We start from the raw sequence: 23,157 nt of genomic DNA on the forward strand, positions 1-23,157 counted from the left end.
GTGCCACAATGCAAACAACTTAAGTTTGTAGTAAGGGATTGGGATACGGTGATAGTCTCTCACTTCTAAGCAAATTGAAAAAACAGCTCTCTTTACATGCTAGCTTACAGCTGGCCCTACATGCACTCCTGGCATATATCACAGGACTTATCAACTCGATTTCCTGCCGACTGAGGCAACTTCTCAACACCCAGTGCCACACATCAGTATGTGACGAGTGAGAGGTTAAAACTAATAACTCAGCTGACAGCTGTTGGTGTAAAAACCATCTCCAGGGTCAAAATGTGAGCCCCACATTATGGTCTCTATGAAACCAGCCACCCGTAACCTCCACTGCCCCGAAGGTGCTGGTAACCTTAACACATTTGTAACCGAGGCCTGTGTATGTCAGCACGTACTTGTGTGTATTGGACGTTGGCATTCATTGCCCGCTGATGTCTTAGTTTTGGCACATAGTAACTGTCAGCACTGGATATGACGCTAATGTGTCGAGTGAGATTTACAAGAGACAACAGAGCAGGTCTGCACGCCTTCTGAGCAACCATACAGTCTCAGCTGTCTGGAGCCTGGTGGCTGAACTGAGCTGCAGCTACATGCTTCAATGCTAACTCAGCATTTAAAAAGGGAACCATTAAGTGTATTTCTACTTGAAAACCCCAACAGGAAGTAGTGCAACAGTATGAAATCATATCCATTAGAGGGTGTAATGAATGCTCATTACCGGGCAGGCTGAGAGTAAATGTTGGCGGGACGTGACATGACATGACATTAGTCAGGGGAACAATGACGGGTGGTTGCCATTTTATGTGAGCCTGGGGTTTCCTAACTGTTCAGGAGATATGTGTGTGTGTGCGTGCGTGCGTGCGTGTGTGTGCGCCAATGTGTTGTACTTACTCCTTGGGTGGGTTGAGGTCTTCAGGTCTGGTCTCAAAAAACACTCTGACCTCCTCGCACTGGGAGATGTAGACCGGTAGTTGAATGAGGGCCTACAGGCACAAAAGATAGCAAGAAACTTAGGTAATCACACAAACTGACAAGCACAATCACTGCAGTACATACAGAAGTAAACCAGAGGTTAAATATAGTGTTCACTGGGTGCCTGGCCTCCGTAAAGTCACAGAACAAGCAATTACTTCATACAGAGTACAGGTATAAATGTTACAGTATACAAAAGGGATGGAGCAACTTGTTTCATCTAATGTTTTGTCAGAAGCTTTTCAAACTAATTATTTATTCTTGTTCTTGTCTCATAAACAGTGAACGCGTTAAAGTAAAAGGCAAAGGCAAAACATCCGTTTGGGCCCCACCCATTTCTGCCTCAACACATTTTCTTGTTTGTTTTCTTTTTTCTGCACTCCTCTCGTAGATTTCATTCAATCCTTTTCACATTTGATACATGACACACTGGATGACCTGTGCAATTGACTTTCGGATTTGATAGCATTTTTGTGTATGGACAGCACTACACAAATATGAATCTGACTCACTTGAAATTTTGCACAATTCCAAATGAATATTAAAAACATTTTCTCTGTGCAGCCTGGGCACACATATGTGTATACATCTAGTTTCTCATATTTATTGTTATTGCCCCCACTGGTGTTCAGTCTCAATATGAATTGGTCAAAAACAATTTCAAAATAAAAGCGCATCAAGAATCGGTAAAATTAGTAATCTTCTGTTCTCTTTTTGCAATGTTTTTCAATCACACCCAGCTGGTTCTGAGCCCAGTTCATTGATCCGTTTTGCCAACGTTCCTCCCTAATCTTATGCCTCTGTGGAGGATCACTAGCGGCAGAGAGATGAGCCCTGACAACAGGGCCAGAGATGAAAGGCAAACAGCCACATTCAGCTTTCTCTTTATTGGTGCGATCTCTCGCTCGCACACATGGATGGTCATGTTATCGCACAGTCTCTCTTTCTAGCCCTTCTTTTTTTGTTCTCTCCTGAGTCTGATTTATCTGCTTCTCCTACTCTTTCAACCAAACCACTAAAGGGTAGCAGTGAAACAGATAATCACCTCATCAGCTTGATGCCCCAAACCAGAAGACAGAATAACAGTCGCCAACGACCCCATGGTGACTATCTCTCTCACAGCTAAGGGAGCTAGGCCACTCCTTCTCCTTTTGCTGGCAGGCAAAGCTCAGTGCTATCCATCAAGCCTCCTCTGTTGGCCTCTACCTCTGATTGTAATACTCCTAAGTGTTTCAGTTCAGTCCTTTAAGTCTCTGTCTACCTCTCGCACTCTCTGACACACACACACACACTGATATAACGTCAGGGCTGACGGACATGAAATGAAAGCCAAATACCTAACCAAGGTGCCCTTGTTGTCCCATGTGCCACATTTGCCTTGTCATACTTATGAACATGTGGCCCAGAATGCGGTGTTGTGCCTGGGGTCAGAGTGCATGCTGTACTGGCTATCCTCTCCTTGGATTTATTCCTCTCCTCATGTCAGCCTGTGGACCGTCCACTCATTACAATTCTCCCCAGGGAGGAGACGGGAGGGAGGCTCGGGTACATTACAGCAAATGGACTTTATGGGTGTTCTTTACAGCAGGCAGCATTAAGGTAATTGTGTGTGTGTGTGTGTGTGTGTGTGTGTGTGTGTGTGTGTGTGTGTGTGTGTGTGTGTGTGTGTGTGTGTGTGCACATGTGCGCTTTCTCCAAGGAAAAATAGGGAATGGAAATGAGAGATCTACTTGTGACTTTTCACATGAAGATACATGCAGCGAATGGGGACCCTCAGTCTTGACAAACACCAACAACAAAGGAGATGTTATATTTTTGCATCTGTTACATCTCAGAAAGGAATCAGCCACTAAAAAATGTGTCCACTTTTGAAAAAGAAAAAGGGCTGTCTGTGAATATATTTTGAACATATCCACTCTTTGCTCTGAAAAAAAGACTGCTAGCCTCAGAATGAAGGACATTTTGATGGATTATGTATGCAGTCTTGAGTTACAAACACATTATCTTCACATAAATCTTTTGAATACTGATTAATGAAGGTGGAAATTGCCTTATTACTTAACAGACTTTGATGTGATGCATTTCATCAAGCTGTGTGACCTTTGTAGTCAACAGTCTTACACTTGGTTTATGCAAACAATCCCTGTTTCCATGTTTTTTTTCTTTCTTTCTTTTTCATCCAACTGCGTTTCCTGACTTGAATAAAAACATAAGACTTTACAACCAGGGAAATTCCATATGAGTCAGGTTAAAGCCTCAGCTGTATAACAGAAGGGCTGACTCAGCTCATCCCTTAGAAAAACATGTAGTTTCACCTTGTCAATCTGGCTCCATGCGGGGGTGGATGATTTTTTCCCCCATTTTTTTTGCTTACAGTCAAGTTTAGATTTGTTTCAGCAGTTGACATAATACCCAGAATTCACTGCAAACACTGCATTCTGAGATCCGACATGCCATGATGCTATCAGGCTATCAAGGCTGAATGATGTTTTAAATCCCTATGTGTGACAGACACTGTTGATGCATTCGGCTCACTGGCTGGCGAGTTGTGACTTCCCACTGTTCGAATTTAAAAGTAGTGCGACCTTACCTTCATCAGGTAAGATTCATGAATCTGATTCATACATCTGGATATCAACATCTCTCAGCAATAAACCCCAAATAATTGACAAAATGTGGATGTCAATCAAAGACCATTCAACTCCACAACAGGTAATTTTTTTTTTTTTAACATTTCAGACATTTCCACAATAACAACTTTGACTGCAGCAACACCACTGATGTGGCTCAGCTATTCCCATAAACATCCACACCCATAGACACGAACCAACAACTCTACTTATTCCTCCCCCAAACTCTTACATAGTTTTTTTTTTCCCATAAGTGGTTAAAGATGTTGCCTACACCAGCTGTACATTCCTTTAACCCCAGACGACGCTTGGTGGAGTAGAGCTGTACAGTCACCAGCCCCTCCAGTCCCCAGCATTGTTTATCATACAGATTATTCTATTCATTCTGAGGCCTTGTGAATTGTTACTTTTTGAAGAAAGAAATGACTATTAGTATGATATCAGAAACTAATTTGTACAGTGATGGTTTAATGAGGAGAAGAGAAGTGATCCCATGATAAAATAATACAGTTGAAAATACAAGAAGGCATGAGTAAGGGCTAAGTCAGAACTTACTTGTAAAAACATCCTCAAATTTCCTCTCTCAGAGAGACAGAAGGACTTGTGTATGGTTTAGAGGCCCTAAGGCAAGCCTGTAAAATTTAACAAAAACAAAGCCTATGGGCTGTGGGTGTGCTGACTGAAGCAAACTCAGCACCAGCAAGCTCTTAGCCTTTGGCACAACTCTCTGCTGATAGCTACCACCACAAAGACATGAGATACAACAACGGCTCATCCTGCCTGGTATTTCTGAGCACTGTTTCACACCTCAATCATGTGACTTTGTGGCCAAGATATCCGTTTGGAAATATCTGATCATAAAAAGTAACGACCCCTGGCTGAAAAACAGACTCACTACTTGGTTACTGCAGATAAAGAGTTGGCAACCCAATTAAGAAAGATTAGAACTGTTGCTTCGAATTTACTTTAAGGGCACACAACTTTGTCTTGTTGCTAAGAAGCTGAACATCAATCATAATGCATTCGTTTAGGTTGCTGTGGTTACATTTCTGTCAAATTGTAGCAATTAGTTGCTAGCTATTGGCAGTTTTATGGTTGCAGCTCTGCTACAGTGGAGCCCAGGAATGTATAGTTGCATTTTTCCCCACTTTCTTGGGGCCAAGTGATTAATCTCTTTGGTTAAAAGCCATGTAATGGACTGGATAATGCACAGGTTTTACATTATCTCTGTTTTAACTGGTGGAAAGAGCTGCAGTATTTCAAATGGTAAAATAGACACCACCAACACGTTACAACACACTTCTATACTCCTGTAGTCCATCCTGTCTTATTTCTGTCACTGACAGCAACTCAACAGCAGAAACAGTACATTTATAAATTCTCTTGTCCAGATGGATCATGAGGGTTTACTGTACATTTGGAAGGTAAAATGACATCTTCGCATTTAGCTAAACAGAAACAGATTTTTGCTCATACACTACTGATCCCTTGAGAGAAATTCTCTTTTGTTTGTCTCCTTTAGCAGAGAGGTCACAGTCAGCTACTGAGCACCTGGGGAGCTTTTAGGACACCTCAGCAAGTTGGATGCCTGCTGTCACAAAGGCTTGCTCCAGGGAGTTTAGCATGGCACACACCACACAGTGCCAATTTAGAAGGCAAGGGCAGTGTGCATTATTCATACAGCTGTTCTAGGAACAATGTAATCCTATAAATCTGGTTGTTATGCAAATCTTCCAGTGTGGCTGTGAGCTTAACTTTAATAAATATAACCACATGTTTGAATTTTTAACAGCTACAGTGTCAGGTGGAATATTTGACAGATGAAGGTAATGGCTTACAAATTTGTGACACTGGAGATGCCACAAGAAAAATCACAAATCAAGACGTATTAAATCATAAATAACTTCTCCTGAAATCAGATGGTCGGGTCACTCAGTGTAATCCTGAATGTGCTGAAAGAAACAGCGACTCGTGTTGCTCATATATACACAGATGGCATGAAAAGATTATTTTCCTGTTCAAGACTAAGTTGACACAATGTGGGTGGGATACTTTTTTTTCCTTTTCCCCTGACCACTGTACTTTCTACCTTGATTTTAGTACTTTGTGCTTAAGATGTAAATGTTCACTGGTCAGTGTAGCTTTCATGTTCGCAAACTTCCAGGTTAAAGTATTGGTCAATATACTCACCCTGCAGTACTCGTTGATGGGCCTTAGTCTTTTCATGGCCACATCTCTGATATGGCTCCTCCTAAACAGGATCTTCCCTGTAACAAAGTAGGAAAAACAGACTTAGAAGTCAAAAAGGCCAAACGTTTAATTACTCAACAATCAACAATACAAACTGTTACAATGTGCGTATACAGTAGATGCGCATGTCATGATGCCTAATTAAAATTTTACCTAAGGAACAGAGATCATCAGGATGTATCTGTCTGTTACATACCTAAAATATTACAAAATAAAAGAAACACTGAATTGCCTTTTCATTTGGATGGTGCTCTTGTCAAGATCAACTTTAAAAAGTTAGGGGTCGACTGAAGGACAATAAAGACACAGTGGCTATTACGAAACATGGTTAGTGAATTAGCATGCAGACATAATACAGTCACCTCATCAATAACACTGACAGCACAATGAGGTGGGTAAGGAGCTAGGTGAATAGTTGGCCTTTCCAAGTCATGAATAAATGATTTTGGGAAAGCAAATTATGACAGCATGACAGCTTAAATGCTACTCCCCTGCTCTTATCTCCAGGCACAAATAACCACAGGCACAGACAAGTTGGGTCGCCATAACAATAACAAGACATGGCTACAAATAGGCCTCTTAAAACACTTTAATTTAATGGTATGCAGGACATTTCAGAGTAAGCATCTATTTTTTCCTCATTTTAGCTGCTGAAGTATCTCCAGTAAATTCACTGAGACAGCTCTAATGCAAACATAGAAAATGGGCAGGAAGTCGAGGCTGTAACAAGATCCTGAACACAAAAAAAGAGACATATTTTGAGAAGTTACTGCATCACCTCCATCAAGGAGTTTTGGTATTTGTTTAGAGAACATTTAAAGCAGACTTGCTGAAACATGAATCTATCTCACAGGAGATCACTGCGGAGCAGTCAACCCCCCTACAGCTCCACCGTTTCACACATGTTACTAAAAATGACTTTGTGTTTCCCTGACCGATACAGCTCAAAACCACAAATATTAGTTTTGTATGTGTGAGTGGGTGAATTACATACTGATGAAAAGATGGATACAGGCACACAGAGACTATTTGTGATCATCACAGTATATTTATGCCCATGTGCTATTGCTCGTCTTGTGAATGAAGACATGAAATAAATATCCATGAAGGTAAAGACTAAACCAAGAAAAAAAAAAGAGATCTCACACATTTTACATAATAACCACAACCACCAACACCTAACTTGCAAAAGACCCCACCTCTGTACTCTATCCAACCATCCCATCTCTGACGGCTACCTAAACAGGAATTCATATTCAATGCACTTCCTCTATCCATAGTGACTAAAGATGAGACTGTGTAACCTACTATAATATCAAAGAGTCTGTAAATGCTGTCAGTGACTATAGAAAATCCAATTGTTTTGGAGATTAATACAACCTGAACCAAACACTTAGCTGCGTATCTGAGCTGATTATGAATAGGCAGGTCAATTCTGTGAGAAAGGTCAGATCTTTAAAATAATGGGCGTTCCTTTACCTCCCATTCTTGTGATTTTTGTGTTGGAACTCCATGGAGGTTGACAATTTTGAATTTGAGTGGAAAGTGTTGACAACTATTGGATGGATTTCCATGGAATTTGGTGCAGATATTCAAGGTCCCCACATGATGAATCCTGATGACTTTGTTTATGAGTTGGAAAAGTAACTGTGCATGGTCTGACCAGCCTGATTTCTCTCCATATTTGTGCAGAGGACAGTAGCCTAGTACTACGTGAGGGAGACTACTAAAAAGGAGATTAACTAGATGAAGAATGAGAAAAGACATTCCAAATCTCTAAGGTTTTGGCAACATCTTGCCAGAGCAGCCGAAAGGACACGCTATCTGGACAGAGATTTGAAAGTCAACCCCTGGACGCCTACAGTATTTCTCCTCCTCCTCTCTCTCTCTGTCTCTTTTCTTCCTCTCCTCCCCTCGTCACTCCTCAAACAGAAAGCTTTCTTGACGGTTTTCCAAAGCTCTCGGGTCAGGAGAGAAGCACTGACTCAACACTGCCCACTCTGTATGCACGGCAGCTCATGGGTGCAGCCGAGAAAAGGGCTTGTTTGGGGAGGGAGGAGGGAGGAAAGGAAAGCTGCTGCCTTGGAGCCACGGCTGAGGCAGGGTAGACTTTATGGCAAATCTCAGAGCAAGAACTGACCAAGGGTATCAAACAACTTTTGTTTCCTGGGGAGAGTGAGGGAGGTAGCTGGGGAGAAGAGACAGATAGAGATGGGAACACAGAGGATCGTTGTTACACACCTCACACACAGAAAGCTGTTCTCAGCACTCCCCTCTTAATCACTGAACTCACCACACATGAATTCCTCCGTTTTTTTCACCCCATTTTGGCTCTTCAGAGGGATTTTGAGTGGCTAAAACCTTTACATAACACCAAAGTCGTAGACATGGACTTCAGTCACAAAACTGAGGACTTGTGGCTTGACTTGGAACTTTAAACTATTTCAGGACTTGAGACTTGCTATTACAAACATGACTTGACTTGGACTCTCAAATAATTTGAGACTTGACTTGAGAGTTGCTACTACAATGCAAGTCCAAGTCAAGTCTCAAGGCATTTGAGACAAATACATGTCAATTGTCAAGTTCTGTAACAGTGAGACTTGATTTGGAAATTGCTGTTGAAAAACTATTGACTTTGATTTGTCTTGAATGACTTGAGACTTGCTAGTACAAGAGTTGAAACTTGACACAAGCCTTGTTATAAGACTTTGAGACTTGGGCTCGTCTCAAATGACTTTACACAGAAGGGCAACTACATGACACAGCAACAATGCATGTAGAGCTACTACGGTAAAGCATAAAAGAACGAGCTGTGTGTGTGTTGTAATTACTGTGTTCTTAGTTAAGTTGCTGACTAACGGCAGACACAACTTCATAAGCTACCATAAAAAGCAAGTCTGCTCCTGGTACTACACATTCAAGTAGACAAGAGCAGTGATTACTTTCCCCAGCAGACGAGAGATGTACGTGATATGAATGAGGTATAAGCAACAAGGTCATTGTAACTGTAGCTTCATAGAGGACCGACTGGGGAATGTGTTATTCAGATCCACAGAACATTGACCTGCCCAACATACTGTGCCTCCTACTGTGGCAGGCAGAGAGATCCCCAGCCAAACAGAGTAGCTGAAAAAAGGTGTACTGTAGATCTATCATTAAGAGGAAAGGGGAAAAAAGGCAACCCAAATTACAAATTCATATTCTACATCTGGGTTCCAAGTTCATGAAAGAATATCACCTCTTTTATCACACAGGGGCCCTAAAGAAACAGACCCACATTCCATCTTGGGTTTTGATTGGGTTCATAGTTTAACAACCCCAACTTTAGATAATTGGTCAAGAGCATATCAGCTCTTTTTCAAAGGCTGACCTGCTGACACTGCCTCAAAGAGCAATCGCTAAGGGCTCTAGGGTAAACAGATCAAATGTGCTACTTTTATCCAAATGTCAAGTATGAACTCACCAAAGGAATATATTCAGGTATTCAGATGACAAATGGCCCAGAGATACTCGGCACATGCCATGCAATCTTGAGATAACAAAAGAGTCTACATCCTGTATGAAAAAAAATGATTAAGGTAAGGGTTTAAATGGGCACGTTTTGGAATTTTTTTAAACTTCCTCTTAGAGGTAAAGGATGGACTCAGAACAAATTGCAGCAGCCAAGGTTTTGGTGTGTACACCTGGCAAAAAAACAGCAGAAATTCTGCACTATGCACACATGCAGACAAGCCACTTTGCTGATGTGGAGATACCAAAGAAGTAAAAACAGCTTGGGGCCTTGAACAAACCAAAGAAGGGAAAACCACTTCCGTGCCGTGGTTGGTCTCAGCCCTCAGTCCAGATTTTGCTCTGTAAGTGTAAGCGGGTTTTTTTGGCTGCAAATGTTAGCTTGTAATCCATCTCTGAGAGGTGACCTGATCTGAGATCTGAGACTAGTAATGGTTATTCTCTTACCCCTCCAATTTATGCAGGCACTGAGCATACATAATGTTTGTCAGCAACATTGTGGCACAAAAGCAAACAGTTCCATAGTGGCATCCCTAGAGGGAGCCATGTAAAGTCCAATCAGTTTATATCTTTTGATGTCTAAGCAGCACAGGAGCAGTTGGGGATTTAGAGCCTTCCTCTGAGGTAATTCAGTGGTCATTTTCTGCCTCTACCAAAACTCTGAGCTTCACTGGAAGACAAAAAGCAAAGGTCAGTCATGGGTAGAAGACAAATTTTTTGGGGAAAATCTTGAAGAATTCGTAAAAGTATTCATAGTCAGTATGTTTTGTCTGACTGTATACTGGTATAGTAAGGGGATAGCATGAAAAAGTGTCTCTCTTCCCTCTTCCCCTCCTCCCACTCAGAGTTCATCAAACAGTCTGAGAGTGTGTGTGTGTTTTTGTGTGTGTGTGTATTCTCTCAATGAATTCCAGACCTGCAAGGCCACAAAGAAAATCCTATCCCCCACTCGTCCGAAGCTTGGTAGGGAAGATGTGGGTGGGGTCTTTGGGTGAGGCTTTCTCTCATAAAAAGGATTACTTTCAGCAGGATATAAGTCTCAAACTATTTCAAAAGTTGGTCGAGCACACCCAAAGCCCTTAATCCAAACAAACTTTGTTGCCACTTGTACTTGTAGTAAAGTCATGGAAACTGAAAAGAAGAAAGCATCATTTTGGCCTGTCAGGTTTTACTAAAGATGATGAGCCAGGACAATGGTGCAGCTAAGCCAAACACCTCATAATGAATGTTATGCCCTGTAACCTTTTAGTTTTATGATCACTAATATATTAACATAATTGCAAATATTTAACGTTTAACCCAAAGGCTCCAACACTACTAATAATTGTCTAATATGGTTATGGAGCCTTCTGCTTAGAGATCAGCAGAGTCAGCTGATTGTTTAAAGAGTCGATGGAAAAACATATTCTTTCTTGGTTCACAGAAACCGTGAGGTTATGACCAATTATGGTTGCAGCAGATTGTTCTGGTTGGTTGTTTTGTGTGCAAAATATTCTGCTTTCCTTCAGTTCATTCACAGTGAATCATTGTCCACATTTTAACCCGATGCGTGCAAATGTTTGTGATGACGAAGTCAAAAGGGAGCAGGAATGAGACGAAGACACAATAATACAGCAAGGGGGAAATACAGGGTGATTAAAGAGATAATAAATGAGTTCACTGTTCTTTGTTTATTGTTATGTATATGTTATCAAAAGTAGTGCGGCCACTAACAAAGTACCTTATTTATCAGATTAGTTGATTAATGTTTTAGTCTTTAAAATTCCAGAAAATGGCCATCACAATTTCTTAAACATAAAAAGATGACATCTCTACTTAATTTGTCCAACCAACTGGCCAAAACCCAAAAGGTATTGATATAAATGGAAGAAGACGGCAAACTCAAATTTCAGAAGCTGGAACCAGCGAATATTTGGCATTTTGCTTGATATCACTCAATTAAATATCAAAATAGTTCTTTCATTCAGTCCGAACAAGCCACCGTTGTGTGCATGTGTGTGTGTGTGTGTGAGTGAAAGGGCCTTGGGAGACATTGTGTGGTTAACTCTTACCTGGTAGGAATGGAATGATCCTGCGCTTTGGGTCTTTCTGGCCTCCTTCCACTGGGAATTTATCCAGCAATTCCATCTGAAAAACCACAATTAATTAAAACTTATTAGCACACAAAGCACTTACATAAACATGCACTTCACATTACACACAACAGGATAGCTGAAGCTGGAGGGGAAGGGTTCACATTTTTACAAATCAGCAGTTCCTACAAGGAATTTGGCCAATAAAGAAAAGGCCTGCCAATGATTAGGAATGTCCTGAGCAGATGGTATGGTTTTTCCCCACTACTTCATATGCGGCTACAGCGAAGGGGCTGTTAGCAGCAAGGCACAACTGACATAGTGGAACATTTCTGTTTCCATAGTTTTCTAAGGCCAGAGAGCAGTGGTTCCTTATATCAGTTGATCACCATTTCTCTTGGTTTCTCTTGATCAGTCTTTTCTTTCTCTTTAAAACTCATTCTGCCTTAAGTGTCAGTCTTTTTTTTCCACTTAAACACTTTTTGCCTTTCTCCCTCTGTCACATGTCATTTTGGCCACTAATATCTCCTTTGTTCATGACTCTTGATGAAATCTTTGCAATTATATATATATATATATATATATATATAAAAAACTGTGTAGTTAAGGTCTGCAGATGCAGTTGGAGCTGGCCCATGTGTAGGCAACTATGACAGGATTATCAGAAAATGAGATTAATACCATTTCTGACTGGTTTCTGTTCTGTTCAATGTCAACCTGATAAAATCACACATCTATCAAGGCTGTGAGCCATAGAGGCATTTGAGGGTCAAAACAAATTGGCTCGCCAAATATCTGAACCAGAGATGTTTTTCATTCCCCCCACTGGTACTGGACTGATAGCAGACTCATTTCTAGAATATGCAGCACTGGCATCACCCAAACAGGAAATTTGTATTTGGTTTGGTGATCCCACTCATCCCAAAATATTAAATCAATGATCAGCCTACTCTTGAATCTAATCTTACGTGTGTGGGTCATGAAATACTAGGTAGAAGATGTGTGTTGTAGGGTGCTGTATTTTATCTGCTCATGAGACATTACTTTATATTATTTTTGTTCACTGAAGTTCATGGTTTTCTGTGATACACTATTGCTGCTATTAAATGTTATCTTGCTATGTTCCAGTGTAATTATGTGGTTTCTCCAGCAAGTTTTCTGGAAATATAAATGACGTTGAGTAAAGCTGTCACAAAATATCCTCTGTTAAAATTGAAATGAACAATATGTTGGACTGAGCAGAACAGAGAGAGAGACAGGAGGAGGTATAATATGAGGTGAGGTGATGGAGAGGTTATGGGAAAGGCAGAGACCTGTGCCAAATAGCATTTTCCATTACTTTCTACTGTCTCAGTCTAGTCAGGTGCCAAAGAGGTGATGTTGCCATAAAACATAATGGCATAACGACTTATTTTGAGGAAAAAAGACGCAAAAACTTTTTGACAGCTTGCCCTCTTGCCCCTGCGATCAAAACAGACAGAAGAATAGATTGTATGGTGAAAGGTAATGCAATACTTAAGTATAAACATCCATAATAGAAATATGTATTTTAGTAAAAGAATGTATCAAGTGAGATATAATAGTAAAATACAAACTAAACAGTGCCACAGTGGCACTAGAGCCAAAAGTCGGACAGCTCCTGGATTGTTGCAAGAATCTGGATGGAAAAGCTCCAGTCAAAAAAAAAGGAAGAAACATGATATACAGTATGTTCAAGCATACAAGAGGACATGTGTTTTACAGGTGAATGAATGTCTTCAGATATTCAGCTGTACAGAGAAACCCTGTTGCTCGTTGTTTTCTCTGCTTCACTTTATTTCTTCACTAACTCTTGCTCAACATTTGTTTAAGTTTGACAATATTGTGCAACAGCCTTATTCCATATACAAGGAAGTTCAACAATTTTGTTTTAACCTCAACTTTAAATCCTCTAATGAGCTTCACAAGCCCCAAATCTTCAAGCACACCAGGGGGAAGAAAGACACTAGCTTTGGAATCCTAAATCTAATTCTTTATTGAGGTTTGACTGACTCAACCTTTTCTCCCACCTCAAAGAGCCTTTGATAATTGTACCTTTCTTTAAAAATGAGCAGAGCTGGCCTAACAGCAATTAATTGTGACAAATCCAATAAAGATATGAGTATGACTACAAAAACAAAGAATCCATCAACATTCTTAGCTTTCATACCTGACAGACATGAACTTTGGTATTAATTGCATCTCAGAAACCTGGAGAAACTCAAACCAAGGCCAAAGATCAGGCTAATATCAAGCCAGATATGGTTGCACTTCCATAACTTCTTATTGGCTCTGACTGCTAAAGCTCAGTATTATAATGTTAATTTCCCCTGTTAAACAAAAAACAATGCAAAGAAAGGGAGCAGCCATCAACCCTCCTTGACTACTAAAGCAAGACCAGGAAAGAGGTGAGTCAGTCCTCTCTAGTCTTGTAGTTTCTTAAGATACAGCAGAAGGCAAAGTAGGGGGGGGGGGGGAAGAGCACTCACAAAGCAAAAATCTACTTGGCTTAAGAGTCTGATGTATCATCATTGACACAGTACCACCTTAAGAGAGACAGTATAAGCAAAGAGACAGGCAGACAGAGAGACACAAACACAGAAGAGCCAATACCCCACACACTGTAATTGTTCCCATGTGTCTGACTGTGAGTGCAGACACACCCAGCCTCTGTGTCTACTCTAAACCTGGTATCTACTCTGTAATCAGAGCCATTCAAACAAGAAAAGGCATCTGGAGAGAGTAAAGATGTCTCTTCAAAATACCAGTTACATCATGCACCCAACATCAAATATTCATGCTCAACAGGCAGGAGGACAACAGGCCAAGCCAGAGCACAATCGAGCTCCACATGACTTTCCAAGGCTATTCTGATGTATGTTACTGTAAACTATATCCTGCTGAGTTCATTGCAGTTAGATGGAAATGGATGCCAAATTAGTACTATATAGATTCTATAATGACAGATATAGATTATGATCTGTGGACATCACACATTGATCATATTAAACAACAGCTTAACAAAAATTATAATTATATCATCAGCTTTGGATATGTACTGTCTCTCTGTACTTATGCTAGCGCTGTCAGAATATTCAAAATTCTGATTGACTTGAAAGTAACACTGGTTCATGGCTCATATTCTAGACAATGCTTGGAAGACATCTAGATTTCCTGCAATCAAAAGGAAACATTCTGCATAGCTTTCATCTGCCAGGGAAATTGAATAATGGAAAGAGTGAATACACTTTGAAAATAAACTGTTCACCACACACAGTCTCTTAATTGTGCCATGATGTGTCAATGTTGACCAACAGACCAAGTACAGGGATGTAAGGAAGAAGAACAAACCTTTCCGTTGTCACATTACCAGTCTGACAATATGCCCACTGATGCTTTAAACGTTTTAACACTGTTGTTTCATTTACCAAATTCTTCAGAGACGTAATCTTCCAAGAGGCTATAATTTGTCTACTTCATATCCGCTTTAACCACATCATCAGCCTTCAAATAAAGTCCTAATAAAGAAGATCTGAGATGCTCTAGAGTCTCTTGAATGAGAGAATAAAAGGCCAGGGAACAATGGCTGCTCTCTTTGCAACATGCCTATTTCCTATGTCTAGTCCTCCGATTCTTTCACTCAGTCCACTATACATTCATGCCTGAGGTCATTTTTAACCATTTGCAGACAACCACACTGTTTCCGAAGGCTGAGCTGTTAGTCCACTTATAAAGTAGTGAGAACAAAGAAATCATCCGTGGGCTGTGGCTCTCAATGTTAACAGTTTAACATACTATACTGCATGATGTACAGGGCTCATCAACTGTAGTCGCTCTGGAATTAAATGGTAGGTTAACTTGATTGATGGCTATATTCTGGGCAGCCTTCTGTATAGACATTAAGTAAAATCTATACAAAATATAATTGAAATAACTGAATGCTTTGCAATGCCAATGATTGCTTTCCCTGTTTCCACAGAACTGGAAAATGAAGCATGACAGCCCAATGTGAGCTGGTATGGGCTTGAATTGTATTTGAAAACATATATTTACTGACAAATGATTAATTTAGACCGTCATCGTTTTCTTCCACAACGTTCAGTCCACACTGAATATCCCTGACACAAATACCATTAACAGAACTTCAGTAAAGTGTACTTATCTTTCAGCAAGTAAAAACACATGTTTTGGGTTATTGTTCCGGGAACAAACTGCACTGCTTAAGGATAAATACAATAACATTTTATTCTGAAAATGGCCAAAGTTACTGTGCATAAGAGGGAAATGAGCACATTGTTGCTGTGTGTTGAAATGCACACAACAGGCAACCCAGTGCTCTAAGCAAACCCCCCTTAAAGAGTTTTGTTACTTGATTACTGCAAATGGAAAATATGTGACAGCTATGCAACTCTGAAGAAGCTTTAAAGTAAAAGTGTGTCCTGTATCCAAAGCGACTGAGAATGCTGGAAGACTAAGCTTGTGAAGTTGAGTGGACACGTGTGCAGCATGGAAACTGTTCTCAGTGACATGGAAATAAAATTGCAAAGCCACTGGGATGACCCCATCATGGCAAAAAATCTCTGCACTTTCCATCTGTCTGAGGCAACAGATCATTCTATTTTTGTTCACAATTTAACACACAAACAGACGAGGGAAATAACCCCACAGGTTTTATGTTGAAGTGCTACTTGCTCAATTCATTATCTCAGCAGTCAACAGCTTGCAAGACCAAACATATACTTTGCATTGCATACACTCATGCATATGTACAGGCAATAATTCTGTCTCATCATGGAGTCCTTCACCAGTATGCAGAAATGGATACTAAACTCCCTGACACTATATAAGGGTAGCAGCTACATAGAGACTCTGGTTTGGGTGTTGCAGGAAAAGGGTGGTTGAGAAGTAGCAGAAATATCTTGGGTGAGAAGAACCTCTGGCTCTTAGTCAAGTATTCTCAAGTGAATGCTGTCAGACACGCAAAACATCATCTGGCTGGAGAATCATTCCCGGGCAAGTAGTGCAACAGAACTACTTTTAAAAATGTGAAGGAATGCAAATTAGTGTCAAAAGTATTATCATCTAATGACAACCCGTGTGTGTTTTTCTCCTTGTCATCAGAATCACCGTCTCTTCACGTAGGCTATATGTGGATTTAAACAATGATAACCAAGCAGGTCTGGAAGAATGCAAATTCCCTTTAAAAATGTAGAAATCATATTGAAGAAGTCAGGCTGAGTGAACACAGTCGGTGGTCAGTGATCACAAAAAAAGCACATGTTGCCTTGGTTGAACTAAGGCATCCGCAGCTTGGGCCAGCTGTGTTGACGGGATGTGGTGAATAACACTTCCTGTCTGCCTGTACCGGAGACACTTTATGTGTCATTTTTTTTTTACATTATCATTATTATTCTCTGTTCATATAAACTCCTCCTGAATCATAGGACAACAGTATCAAGCCACAGAACAAGAGATGACCAGAGAAGATGGGAAAAAGGCAGAATAAGATGGAAAAAAGCAAAGGAGGATGACAGGAAATTAAGACATTTTGACGAGAGGAGCTAAATGACTCAGTTCTGTGTCACTATCCTGGCCGGGCACCTGGGATGACGCCTGATGCTGTCAAACCACTGCCTTATTCCTCACCAAATCCACAGTGTAACAGCTCAAAATGATAAAATAACCTTTTAAAAAGATGATAAAAAAGCAACTTCAAATAAATTCCACAAACACATTATGCTGGCACATAAAACACTTATAATCCCTTTATCATAGTGGAGGTGATGAGATTTTGAGCATTCCAACTTGCCACTTTTATGTAAGAAATACCATAGCCTCAAGGTGGCTAATAATAAGTCAATGCCAAACCTAACAAGAGATAAGAGATTGGCTTGCAATCTCTCCAGCTGGGTTTTATCTACATTTCCCTCACCAGCGAGGGCCCACCCATAGGCTGTCAACAAGCAGGTGAAGGAAGCAGCTGAATGGCACAGCAGGGGTGAATACCAGCGGGGAATGCCCCTGCTAAAAATATCTCATACATGCTCATCTGACTCAATGCCATTGGGCCAATACTGTAGGTCTTTAGTGATGTAACTAGTCTTTAGTGATGTACTGGTAATATGTTGATGTATGGATGAAATAAGCACAGAATGATATTGTTGAAAATGATCAGTGACACTTAACTCTGTGTTTTATCAATATTTGTGGTTGTTTTTGTGGATGTGCTTCCGAAATGACAACAAATACGGCCATTGATTAATTCTGAAACAGCAATTGCTGCTGAGATTTCTGGCTTCTTACAGTTCTTACTGATTGACAAAAGTTCAAACAGTGGGCATAGATGATTTAATATCCCTTTAAATGTTATCAGAAAAGTAACAGTAACAGCCCTTACTCAGTGTTTTTAGCCAATCTGGGTTCATTATACTACAAAGATTACTGTTAACAGCTATACATGCACTTTTAGTTTGGCAGAAACAGAAAGGTGCAACGATTAAAAAACAATTAACAATGTGATATGAGCTGATTTATAAGCAAGACTGTTGGCAGCTTTTGATGGCTTAAGTCAAACTAATGAAATTAGTAATGAAATAGTTTACATTCTTCTGGTTAACATTACATTTGCAGCGTCAGAAAAAGCTCAGTGGAGTATTATAATTCTTTATTTCATTGCTCATGCTTTGACCATCCTAATCAATTAAAAGGAATTTAATCCAATTAGGGTTGACAGCATGCTTTGCTTAAATTGACTTTATGCTCATTAGAAGCGGTTGCCTTTCTGGGTTTCCTGGAGTCCATGCTCTCTAAGCTCAGACGTGGCCAGGGCCCAAGATCCATTACCTTAGAAAGAGGAAGGGAAACTAGGATACTAATGAGATTCCCTCCTTGTGCAACACACACTGCCAGCGTGACGTTAGAGAATGATTCAGACATTTCTGTGGTCATCAGTGCAGCCATTGCATTCATCACTGTCCTCTATTAACTTCATTGGGACATTTTCCGACTCCTCTCGCACAATATAATTACCAGTGTCATATGGGTGGAGCAGGGAGAGCTTGGCTACATACACTAGGTCTACAGGGGGACAGTGCTGTATGAAGAGAGTACTTCCATTCACTTCCTGACCTATGCTAGTCTTCGCTGGTGGAAGAGTTATAACTTGTCACACTCCTTGCCCCCTAAAACATGCAACTGCACATACAGTATGAACAGACAATCTCATACCAAGACACACTAACACTCAGTTACACATGCACACACTAACTCATGTACTCACCTGCAGGTCAAAGAACTTGCTGTAGCGTCTGAAAATGACTTCTGTGCTGCCATCGCTCCAGGACACTTTGATGATGTAAACCTGGAAAAGCAAAAGACAAGATTAACTAGAACATTTAAACTAACAAAACAGCTACTATTGTCAACCACTTTGTAATCCAAACCCCCTGGGGCTTTACTCCTGACTCATAGTGCCAGCAATGACTCCTAGAGAGGGTAGCATGAGGAAAGGCAGACAGCAGGCTGGTCAGGCAATGTGAGGCAGCAGACTCTGTCATCATCCGTTCACATGACACAAATGCAATAGGGATATCCGATTATTTCACTTCCCAATCCATTTGCATCACTTCCTGCTGAAGAGGAAGTCACTATCCTCTATGGATGCAGCAGATTTGACCATTCTGTCTTTTCAAAATAGCAGTTCTTTGAGAAACATTGCCTTGACACGTATTGCCATAAAAGACCTGAGCAGCAAAAGCAGCAATGAACATCACATTCTAAATTTATGCCAAAACACCAATTAAATATCAAAAAGCATTTAGCTTAAACATTGCAGTCTAGAGGCAACCAACACTCTTTATTTTGTTCTGTGAAGAAGAAGAAGAAGAAGAAGAAGAAGAAGAAGGGAGAGGCAGGGAGGTGATTGGAAACTCCCTGGTGGCTCGCTGTGTCTGGCTGAATGCTGTTGGCCCCACTCCCAGACCTTCTCTGGCCTCGCTCTCTCTTTCAGGGCACTAGATATGGCCATGGACGGACCAACTACAGGAGCTATATAGGCCAGCTGTCTTCATAAAGTTATGGAGTTATATCCCAAAACATATTCAAATTCAGAGTGTGCGCGTATAAACTTAAACCAATGGAGGGCCATCTATACATTAAGGTGGGCAGAGGGACTATTTGTCTGTGGCTAAATACTATTCATTAAATTCTCAAAAATTAAGAGGATTATATGCAAAAAGGTGTATGATGAGCTTTTTTTCCTCGCTACAGTCTAAACTTTCTAATCTACAACTACAACACCGACAATGGCAAATGAGGCTGAGGCCATAGCTCTGAGGAAGAAAAACAAAGCTATAACTTTAGCTATAAAAGCTTCTCTGGTCAATGAAACACTAATATAGGCAGAAAAATGCTCTTATATATTGGCAAGTCTCTTTGGCATGTGATTCTCCAGGGGGTTTTCTTTTCTACAGGATAGGTTCAACTCTAATGAGCAGAAGAGCTATAAGCTGCTTTTTGGACTCTTAACCACACCTTCAGGGTTCAGGAGAATTTAAGGTGTCTGGTAATGCATGTATAGAGAGTAGTAGTAGAGGCACAAAACAACATGGGCTGTACCAGAGAGCAAACAGACAGATGGAGAAAACACAGGACCTCGAGAACTCTGTGTCCTTGACCACTAACACTCACAGCGGTATAAGGTCTGTTGGTCCCTCAACCCAGGCATCGTTTTCACACATAGATGGATACAAACCAAAATATGCATACGAGCACACACACCATGCACACAGAACTAACACGAACACCTGCTAAGGCCTTGGCAGTGGCTCTCACTCTTGGCCCTCTAGATCATATGATGTCATAACTGTTACTTTAAACGGACTATGTGCACTTTTGCAGACAAATTCACCCACATGTATCCCCCACAATTAATTTGAGACACGAATGATGAAAGCTCCATTGTTTGTGAATTGCAGAAAAGCGAGCAATGGGTCTTTGTCTTTTTGACATTCTTGTCTCCCACTCTAGCTTTGCAGTACCAGTGGGGATTGATAGTTGAAACAGGAAAACTATCCCTACTTTTCTCCTGCCCCACACACAGTAATTGGACTCAAACAGATCCCCTAAATTGGCACAGACACTGTTAATGAGATTTAACACAACATTATCACCTGACATGTCTTACAGACACCAGGAAATGATCACTTTTAATGTCTCCATCAACTAAATGCTGCAGAAGTAGAGCTATTCCGTGAATATAGTCTAATTTTCGATACATTTGGCAATGATTGATTAAAATAAAGCCCTAAAACTGGACAATGTACTGTACTACAAAAGCGAAGCCATAAAACTACACATGCCACATTACATTTGGTATGTAATGTTAAGGCCCTTCCCTTGTTCAAACATTGCCTTGTGTTCACTGTGATGACCTTAGAAATCCTGTTAATTATACTTCCTGGTTACCGGTGCCTGCAGTAAATTGGAGAGCCTGAGGCATGACAAAGCTGGGATGCTCAATTTGAACTCTATCCTCAGAGGGATTAGTCTGGAAGGTTTGTGGACAGGATTGATTTGCCTATTAAGATGTTTTCTGTGACCTTCCTCCTATGAAGGCAGGCATATGACAAGCACTAAAAGATATTTTGTTACACTGCAGACTCTGGTAGCAATAGTACAATGTCTATATTCACATATATACATGTGATACTGAATTGCTGATAGTCACTTGAAGGTATGAAAACTCAGGAGAGGGCCATAGGTCCAGATCCATTTGAATGCTACTTCATGGTACCCAATACAACAATAATGACCCTAATCCCTCTAAGGTGTAAAAGACAAAAGCAGCTGGTTAAATCTCAGACCCAAACAAAGAACTGACAAGTCTAATAAATAAGACTAAGACATATGTCAACCTGAAAAACACCAAGGAACAACTTAAAAAAGATTGTGTAACTCTTAAAGTCTGTCAAACTTGTGTTAATAAAATAATGAATGGTCTAAAGTGAATGAGCAAGTCTAACTGTCCATTTCGGCTCGCGTGGTAAACTGTAATTTGATACTCTCTTTGTTTTTCTTTACCCGAGAGGACAGAGAGAAGAACTGCAAAACAACCTCGATCTGTTGCTCATTTTAAGCAGTAAAACCCCGATGTTGTGATACTTAAAAGAGACTTACGTAGTGTTTGTTCGGGTTTCTCCGCTTCTGGACATCTTGCACTGTTACTTCTAGCACGGTGCGCCGTGGCATGATGACCTCTTCTTTACGCCTCCGTTAAAAGGAAAAAACAGAAATCCCAATTTTGTTTTGCGAGCGATCGAGCCCGGTTGAGAAAGTTTGCACGGCGACGCTTCTTTGTCATCCGCGCCGCTCAGATCAGTGACCTCTGAATGCAACAAACGCTGTTTTCCGTAAAGCCGTCTACGTCAAATTTCCTGCCCAACATGCAGCCGCTCTGAAGCCAGAAGTTAACAGTCGGTCGGTTCTTCGTTTTCCCCCCTTCTTGTGCCTAGTCCCGACCCGCTGACGGCTCCAACCAAACTCCCAGCCTATCCCAGCTCGCCCACTCCCATTACAGCAACCGGGACGCTTCATATTATGCTCCATGGACCAACCCTCCAGCGTCAGAGCAAACCACAGGCTGCAGGATCACCCAGCCACGGGTTCAATCCCTACACTTAAAGCTGCATTAACATTACTGGGTGTGAACATTTTGATTCATTTGCATTTAACACATCTAATCCACAAAATGCACCGATTCGAAAAGGGGAATAGAGAGTGAAAGCTATCTTGTAATCTTTGAGGCAGCACTTAAAGGCACCATCATGCTGAAGGGCTCTGAAGCAGAGCATATTTACATCATTTAGGATATGGTAGCACACTTCTTCTTGTATCTTATATCTCGTATCTGTCTCTCTATATTGTAGCCCAGCGGTGGAATGTAACTATGTACAAGTACTGTACTTAAGTATAAATTCGAGGTACTTGTACTTTACTAGCATATTTCCATATTTTATACACCTTTATACTCCTACTACATTTCAGAGGCAAATGTTGTACTTTTTACTTTTTCATAATAAAAGTAAAAAGTGGTAAACTGAAGAATGAAATTTATGGTTGGGAAAATTCCCCTTCTTCTTCAGCTAAATTAACGTTTAAAACTCCCTTGGATTAGCTGGAAAACCATCTTCACAAACCTGAAAACAGGGCTATTTTTTTTTATCAAAAGTTAACTTTTTAGAGATATTTGGTTCTCACAGAACAGCAACGCATCAGTATATATGCGCCAAACAGTATATAAAGTAGTAAAATTAGCTCAACCTTAAACATATACAGCAATAACATGTAATGTAAGAGATGTGTTCATTTGAAAATGATAAACTGAATATTAATCAACTATTCATGACATAAAAGTGGATATTGTTAAGTCTGTACTAGTTGAACTTGCTAACGTTAACAGTTCGAGTGACAAAAGCTGGACATTTCAACCACATATCCATACTTTTTAGCTAGCTAACCATTTCAACCATTTACCCATATAGTAATTAGCTATTTCAACCTTACTTTATGCTAACTATGTCAACCCATTGCGTTTAACGCTAATGTTAGCTATTTCAACCACTTATCCATTGCATTTAACGCTAGCCATTACCCGACCTAGCTAACAATTTTAACCATTTATCAATAACTTTTAGCAAGCT

The 23,157-nt window shown here is 40.5% G+C and overlaps 1 protein-coding gene across 1 annotated transcript in view; it reads right to left on the minus strand.

Moving 5' to 3' along the window:
• Window positions 1-21,867, minus strand: part of sh3pxd2b (SH3 and PX domains 2B) — a 35,737-nt gene extending 13,870 nt beyond the window's left edge. Inside the window, exons 1-5 of the mRNA XM_070916899.1 lie at window positions 21,635-21,867; window positions 18,738-18,818; window positions 11,420-11,495; window positions 5,796-5,872; window positions 895-986 (exon numbers count right to left, since the gene is read on the minus strand). Coding sequence (XP_070773000.1) covers window positions 895-986; window positions 5,796-5,872; window positions 11,420-11,495; window positions 18,738-18,818; window positions 21,635-21,706 — 398 coding nt within the window. The 5' untranslated portion in view covers window positions 21,707-21,867. The remainder of the gene's footprint in view (window positions 1-894; window positions 987-5,795; window positions 5,873-11,419; window positions 11,496-18,737; window positions 18,819-21,634) is intronic.
• Window positions 21,868-23,157: the final 1,290 nt, after the last annotated feature.

The sequence above is a fragment of the Enoplosus armatus genome, chromosome 13, assembly GCF_043641665.1.
Source record: "Enoplosus armatus isolate fEnoArm2 chromosome 13, fEnoArm2.hap1, whole genome shotgun sequence".
In the NCBI taxonomy this organism is placed as follows: domain Eukaryota; kingdom Metazoa; phylum Chordata; class Actinopteri; order Centrarchiformes; family Enoplosidae; genus Enoplosus; species Enoplosus armatus.